Source organism: Stylophora pistillata, chromosome 9 (genome assembly GCF_964205215.1).
Source record: "Stylophora pistillata chromosome 9, jaStyPist1.2, whole genome shotgun sequence".
Classification (NCBI taxonomy): domain Eukaryota; kingdom Metazoa; phylum Cnidaria; class Anthozoa; order Scleractinia; family Pocilloporidae; genus Stylophora; species Stylophora pistillata.
The window spans coordinates 24,229,773-24,237,834 of record NC_142527.1 but is presented as its reverse complement, the minus strand read 5'-3'; the positions used below and the strand labels follow the sequence as shown (position 1 = coordinate 24,237,834).

Below are 8,062 nucleotides of genomic sequence, written 5' to 3'. Positions count from 1 at the left end.
ACAGGAGAAAAAATGAAGGCGTACAAAGCTTTAGACGCGTATGATTTCTTTGTTTCCGGATGGGTCAATACTGTATTCACCAAGAAAGTCGCTGAATCGAATTCAGTTGTTGTTACCGCGAGGGTAAATCACTCGCAAAGAACCAGAACAACACCATTGAGCACATGGCTTCTCGCCGACATGAGTGGTGAGGTAATTCTAGGACACTGTGATTGTATGGCCGGCCTCTACGAAGCATGTTTTCATAGTGGTGCCCTATTATTCGCAGTTGAAGCTGGATATCGAATGAGGGATTCGGTGACATGTACTGGAGAAAAAAGCCAATGGATACTGCCGAGTTATGTTAAAGAAAGCCATGTTATGTTAAAGAGAAGCCATGTGCTCAATGGCGTTGTACATGCCAGTCAGTGAAATGGACTTAACTTCGGCAAATAAGTTACGAAAACAGCTTGAAGAACCAGACGGATCCAAGCAAAGAGCAGAAAAATAGCGGTCTCAAATTGAAGTGCCTACTGCATTAGAGAGAGATAACTTTTTCAAAGAAATATTTAACTATGGAAAGTCTGCCATCCTTTCACTGATTCCCCTATACAATTCATCTTTTATTTTTCATGAAGAGCAGGTTGCTGGACTGCCTGAATCAGTAGCAGACCAAGTCAAGTCCAGATGCTCTTCAGAAACTTTAGAAGAGCCAGAATTGATTGACGAAGTATTTTCTGCTCTTCATGTCAATGCCAAAGAAGCAGAGACAGTTGAAAGTGCCACAAGAAACCAGAATGAAGCAAAATTGTGGTATACGCAAAGAGCTGCTAGAATAACAGCCTCAAAATTTAAGTCAACGTGCCGCAGTAATCCAGAAAAACTATCAAAGAGTTTAATTAAGACGGTGTGTTATCCCGAAGCCCATCGCTTTAGCAGTGCTGCTACTAAATGGGGTATTGGTCATGAAAGTAAAGCTAGAGAAGATTATATATTCAATATTGCTGGAGACCATTTAAATCTTTCTGTAGCTGACTGTGGTCTGAATTTACATCCAAGATTGCCATTTCTAGGAGCATCCCCTGATGTGCTAGTTATGTGTGAATGCTGTGGCATTGGCCTTTGTGAAATAAAATGTCAATACAAGCACAGAAAGTCCACTATTCAAGAAGCTGCCAACCGTGACAAGGATTTCTGCTTAAGGTTCAACGACAGTGAACTAGAACTTGACAACAAGCACCAATATTATTATCAGGTGTAGTGTCAATTATTTGTCACTGAAATGGCCTACTTCGATTTTGTTGTTTGGACAGAGTGTGACCTATTTGTTCAAAGATTAATGCCTGATGAACACTTCTGGAATGTAAATTTACCAAAGGCCATTTCTTTTTACAAAAAATGCATTCTACATGAGGTTATAAGGGGCTGTCAACCAACATCTGGCTGTGATTTACCATCAGACAGTGAAGAGGACGAGCCATGGTGCACCTGCCAGGAGGACAAGTGTGAAAGCACACTGATTGCCTGTGTCAGGAACTGCAGAGTTAAGTGGTTTCATATGGAGTGTGTGGGACTTGGTAGTGTACCTGAAGGGATGTGGGTGTGACCCTCTTGTACCAAACACAGGTTATAATCATATTTTTTTCTTTGAAGTTTTTAATATAAATCCCTATAAAAGTAATCACTTATGGTATTCAATCAACAACTTTGTCCCAATTTGCGGGATTTTAACATTTCTGAAATTCTAAAATTTGCAGCAACTTCTATTTTTAAAATTATTTACAAAAAGTATTATTAGCCAGGACTTAAAAGAACTTTTTTTGACATTCAATTGAAATGACAATGTATATTTCATAGATTTTAGAGTCTTGTCAAATATGGGATTAGTACTGAACATGTAAATATTATTGCTATGTTATACTGGTCACTATATATATATTACCTTGTCAAACTTTCAACTTCTAGACAGTACAGTGCAATCAGTTTATAACTGTAACACTTTGTTCAAAAATTATACAAAATTGAACTAATTAACACAGAAATTTTCACTTTTCTTGTTAGCAAAGTGTATGTCAGATATAATGACTACATATGTATTCTATATTTAAATACTCTTGTCATTAAACAAGAATTTTTATTGGAATGGAACAATTGACCCAGGCAAGCTTGTCAGTGCACAACAAATAATAGCTATTTTGTCTATTGGTGCAAGGTCATCTCCTTTTCGTGACGTGACCAACTGTACAGGTAGTATCCCTTGCATAATGTTCTATTTCCTTCTGACCAGACCGATCACCCAACATGTATGCGTACATGTATGCGTACATTTGCAATTTTTCTTGTGTCCTCAACCTCGACAGCAGACAATTGTTTTTTTCCTTTTGTGAAGGCTGGAATGTGTAGTTTGGCTTGATAAAAGCCAACACTATCTTCTATGTCAAAGCCCCTGTCAGCTAGTGCAATATCACCAGGTAAAAGCTTTCGTAGTATTCTTGAGTGCTCTGTCAGGTGTTTGTCTGAAACTCTGCCTCCCCATGCTTTGAATATGAAGGAGATAGTACCCTGAGGGGTTATGCCTATTAAAAACTTTATGGTATTGTGATGCTTATAGTTGGACCAAGTCATTGCCCTTGCTATTAGACTACTTGGCCTTTCTATAAATATCTCAAACAATCTATAATAACAGAAACTTTCTTGCCAAAACTTTTTTGAAATACTCTAGGCATAGTTGCTTGCAGTTCTTCACGCTCTGGCCAATATATAAGAAATTTCAATCTAATACTTAGTGCATGGATCCATCGATCAAATATTCTTGATGCGGTTGCTACTGAAATATGAAATCTGCAAGGCAAGTCTTGAAGTGTGAGATTAAGTTTCAACCTTAAGAGAACTAGAATAAACTCACTAAATGATTCAAGACCATTCTGAAAGTTTCTCTTGATACAATGAGAGGTAAGATTAAATACAGTCATCAGGGTTTTGTAGTTTGGCAGGCCAGTGTAGAATTTAGTTTTTTCATCATTGTTCTTAAATGTTTGTTCTGAAAATCGAGCAGATAGGAGTTGACTCTTTAAATTGGATAGTTCTTCTATCAAGTGTTGTAGGTAGTTTTTTTCATTTTCCATTTGGGTAAGGTCTATGTCTGTTTGGCATTCCTGGTCTCTAGTAGCAGCTTGTTCTGCCTGGTAATTGTTGTCACTTAGAGTACTTGAATCACGAACTGTAGATCAAAACATTCAAAATAAGATAGAATAAATATATGAAGTTCATATATTTTTGAACTGCGGTATTAGATACGTATGATGCACGATCCTCGCAGTAGATAGCGCTATTTGCGCAATAGCGAAAATCAGACCTGAAAAAACTACTTGGCCTTTCTATAAATATCTCAAACAATCTATAATAACAGAAACTTTCTTGCCAAAATTTTTTTGAAATACTCTAGGCATAGTTGCTTGCAGTACTTCACGCTCTGGCCAATATATAAGAAATTTCAATCTAATACTTAGTGCATGGATCCATCGATCAAATATTCTTGATGCGGTTGCTACTGAAATATCAAATCTGCAAGCCGTACAGGCCTGATTTTTTTCAGGTCTGATTTTCGCTATTGCACAAATAGCGCTATCTACTGTTGTTCTACTGACAACAATCACTCACTTGACTCTGATGATGACTTCCGCACAGGTTGTCGAAACGTCAGTCACTGCCACCGACAACAGTCCTTCTCAGGACTACACTCACCCGGACGATCAGACTACACCTTCACCAGTTGGCTTGTTAGCTCAATTGGTAGAGCGCTGCACTAGTATCGCAGAGGTCAGTGGTTCGAGTCCCGTACAGGCCTGATTTTTTTCAGGTCTGATTTTCGCTATTGCACAAATAGCGCTATCTACTGCGAGGATCGTGCATCATACGTACATTCAAAATAATAACACCACAAGATAAGCTTTTGTAGGAAATATATGGGAACACAAACATAGAATGCAGAAGTAATAGAAATTAACTCACTAGTAGTTGGTTCAGAAACTTTGAATTCTTGAACTATTGTTGGTTCAGTCTCTACTTGTGGGCTTTCGACACTTTCAACAACTGTTTCAACAGTTTCAGCCTCCACATCAGCTATTTCTTGTCTACGTCTTTTTCTGCTTTTTGCGCGAGCATTGCGTTCAACTGCTATTGAAGAATTGCATATATCACCATGGCCTAATTTAAGAGTTGGTGCCCAGTCAGGATCTGTGGTATCCCAAACACTAGAAGGCGAACCTAAAATGCAATGATAACACGCGCGATCAACTTGAGGTCCGTAAAAATCTTTGCGTAAATCGTATCGCGTGCATTTTCCTAAACATGAATCTACTCCTTATTTTTTTACTCACCGTCAACAAAATGCTCGCTGCAAACACGCGTACTTTCAGCCTTCTTGTCGTCTAAGTCCTTTCTCCGAATGTTTGCCAACCACTGTCGTCGACGATCTTCAGAAAGCTTGCGTAGTTTATCTCCTCCATTCTTTCTTATTGTGGGGAAGCGAAAATATTTTATACAAGAATCCCCTTTCTTTTTGTTACTTTTGTTACTGCAGTCTTTGACAGCACAAATATAGCCCATGGCCGAATAAAACAACGACAAAAACTCAACAACTGTGACGAAAAGTCTTTGCTTCGCTTTGTTTGCATACGGCACTGATCCACCAGCAATGGCCGACTTCCGGTTTTCAGAGATCGCATAATTAGGTGTGACGTCACGTGCAAACGAAGAATTATGTCCTCACATTCTTTATATTTTACGAGTTTCTATGGCAGTTGCCCAGTTCCCCTATATGGAACCAACTTCAGCTAAATCTTTGTTAAAAAGATAATGCGGAACAGGTGTTCTCTTTCTCTAGAAATTGCTTTAAGCAATTTTCCTTTTGGAATTGAGAACTTCCGTTGATTTTAGGTTTTCAGCGTCGACTCAACGATCTCCTTTGGTATGGTTTCATGATAGCATTCAAAAGAATTAACTCAGGATTATGTAATGCATTTTTTTTACTCTCTTAGCAGAGGCGGATCCAGGAAGTTTTGATTGAGGGGTCCAAACTTTGGTTCAGAAAGGACTGTTGGACTCTTTTCAGGCAATTTGCTTCTCACCTAAACCCCCCACACCCCCTCCCACCAGTCGCCATTGCACGTTATAATTCCTTGGTCGCTTACCGTTTACTTGGATTCATTAAAAAAATCAGCCAGTTAAAAGGTAATATACGATCCTGTCTCAAAGTTGTAAGCGTCATGTCTGATGGGGTGGGGGGATTCCAGACCCCCGGACCCTCCCCCTGGATCCGCCACTGCTTAGGATATGTCTAGTGTGTGGTATTTGTATCTATCACGTAATTCACATTCTTTACTCGTGTAATTAACCTTTATTCAATATATTCAATTATAGTTTTCTTCCCTTTTTTCTCGCACCTTGCATCCGTATATAATGAAGGATTTGGGCACGGTTACGAAGAAGTAAGGTGAAGGTTTGTGAGTTACGAGCGAAGAGCGTGGAAAAATTTTAGGGAACGGTGACACGGTACAATATAATTTCTGACAAATTCATTCAGAAAAATCGTTCCACTTCACGGTAGAAAACCATTTGCCGGGGAACGGGTGTGCAAAGAATCTACCAGACTGTGAGCTAAAGGAAGAAGAGATAGTAACTGACTCAACAAGAAGTCTGAGCGAGTCAAGTTACGAGAAGTTCGAGTGAGTCAAGTTACGAGAAGTTTGAGTGAGTCAAGTTACGAGAAGTTTGAGTGAGTCAAGTTACGAGAAGTTTGTGTGAGTCAAGTTACGAGAAGTAAAAAGTTGAAAACTGCAAAAGTTTTCAGAAGACGAAGCAAAGCTCAAAAGGAAACGAGCAAAGTTGAAAACTTCTGAGATGGGAACCTGGTTGGAGAAACGGGAGTTTGGTTTGGCAGGGTACCGTTTGTTGGTGGAACGTGGTGAGTTGTGGACAAGAAAAGAACACGGACGCGGGCGTAAGGTGAGACCAAACCGAACTGAACTGAAAAAAAAACCCTACCTTTTTATCTAAATAATACTCTTGTAAATATAGTCAGCGCATCCTAGTTTTAAATTATTACGTTCTTGTAAACTCGTCCAAAGTAATTTAGGTAAATAATTCAGCAATTTAGTTTTATCGTATTAATGTAATTAGGGTAAATTATTTAGTTTGTTTTTTTGTTGTTATTTGTAATTGTTAATTACTATATTGCCTTACTTAGAGTAACAAATATTTCTAGGTCTACGTTTTAATAGTTGTGTTGTGGCGTGTCTTCTCGGGCTTGTTTATGTTTCATGTTTTGTGCACGCTGGAGGGCGCCCACCTTTGTGGCGCGGATTCGTCACATATGGTCAGGTAAATTTAACAGCGTAGTGATAATTCTGTTTGAGTACTTTGCAGGGTTCACTTGTTGGTGTCCAAGAAACCTCCAGGAAAAATTGTCAGCAGATTATCGGAATCAAGCGGAACGGAAATTCTTAACTTATTTTTCAGATTACTCCTTTGAATCAAAGCATCTAGGTTGCCGAGAGTGCAAGAATGCCTGCCATGCCGATTGGGAAGTATCAGTTTTTGGCGACTTTCTTTGTTTCGCGTGCTATGCTACTAAATATATATAGATAGGTATATACATAGGGCTGATCAGTTATATTAAAAGCTTGTTAAAATTCGCCGAATTGTTTAGCTTTTGAAAAATTTACTCGTGCTAATTTATCCCAAATTGCATAGCAGTGAAGCTATTATTTATACTTTCGAAATTTTCAAAACTTATCCAGTGATATTGTAGTAAAATATTCGGTTTTATTTGAGTGTTAACAGGTGAAAATTCCAGTAATTAAGAGGAAAAAACCCGTTATTTTGACAACCGACCAGCTAAGCACAGGGTGACCGCTTAGCACGGTGCCGTTAAATACAGGTTCGACCGCAGTTTGCTCTCGTTCATGACGCACGTCATGACCTCGAGTCAAATGTTTTCCCGTCTGGCCCTTCCACTCAGCCTATAAGTACATAAGTATAAGAACGCTAGAGGAAGCTTTCTTGTACCGAAAAATAAGGACATCCACAAATTTGTGTTTATGATATTTAAAGTCCCCTTAAGTGTTCTAATTAGACGAGCACCAAAAAGAGTTAATCTTCTCTATTCGCGAACAACAACAGCACTCGAATAACAACTCTTTGCTCAAATGCACGTGTTTACCATTGGGGGGAATTGCGAAATTCCCCTCCAAGACCTAAATGTCACGAAATAACTCTAGAATATTCTATGACTTTATCGTCACGCAACAACTAAGGAATGTCGGGAGTCACCACACTCCTTTTGATAAAAATAAAAGCAATCCATGGATATGTTTCGGTTTCATTCCGAAAATAGATAATCGCCAGTATTACTATCTCAGTCCTTTTTCCAGTTTCAGGCCAAAAATATCCCATTTATGGTTAAAATTTAGAATCATTCATGTTCTCATGTTGAACCTGATGAGTGCCATTCACTGTCCACCAGAGCTTCCTTTATTCACAGTCATCGTCTCGTACCTCTACTTTCGTTCGGCCTTTAGAGTCCATACGCATGCCTATTGTAATGAGTCTATATCCTTTATGAGCATATGCACATCTGAAGAAGATGGATATGAGGAATCATGCAAGAACGTTTGAGTTTCAGTAACATCTATCTGGCTCTTAGAGAGGAAAAGACAATTTCAAGCATTTCCCAAGCTAACGTTTTGTTCTCTACTATTAGCAGTACACCATCTTAACATGAATGATAGCCGCCTAGACGAACATCTAAGCTGTACAGAATCTATTATTCTATTACAGGGGCTCTCTTTGTACAGTTTTGCAGCTGTAACTGGTAACGCAGTTATGTTGTGATTGTTCTACAAAAACGAGTCTCTACGAACAATTTCCAATCGTTTTTTAGCCTCATAGTCCGTAGCAGACTTTTAGTTAGGCTTTTTGCAGACCCTCGGTTGATTATTATCGGATGTTGTATTCAGCCGCCCGTTCCCAGCGTTTCTGTCCGACTACACAGTAATGTGTATCACAGTGACTACAACTTCCA

General features: G+C 38.9%; 1 protein-coding gene across 1 annotated transcript; it reads right to left on the bottom strand.

Annotated features, from left to right (window-relative positions):
* Positions 1–2,633: 2,633 nt before the first annotated feature.
* Positions 2,634–4,587, bottom strand: LOC148723961 (uncharacterized). The gene is made up of 3 exons (XM_088734519.1): positions 4,359–4,587; positions 3,991–4,245; positions 2,634–3,199 (listed from the first exon to the last, which is right to left on the bottom strand). Exons 1-3 carry the CDS (start codon positions 4,585–4,587, stop codon positions 2,634–2,636), a joined length of 1,050 nt encoding a protein of 349 aa, XP_088590645.1.
* Between the last annotated feature and the right edge of the window lie 3,475 nt (positions 4,588–8,062).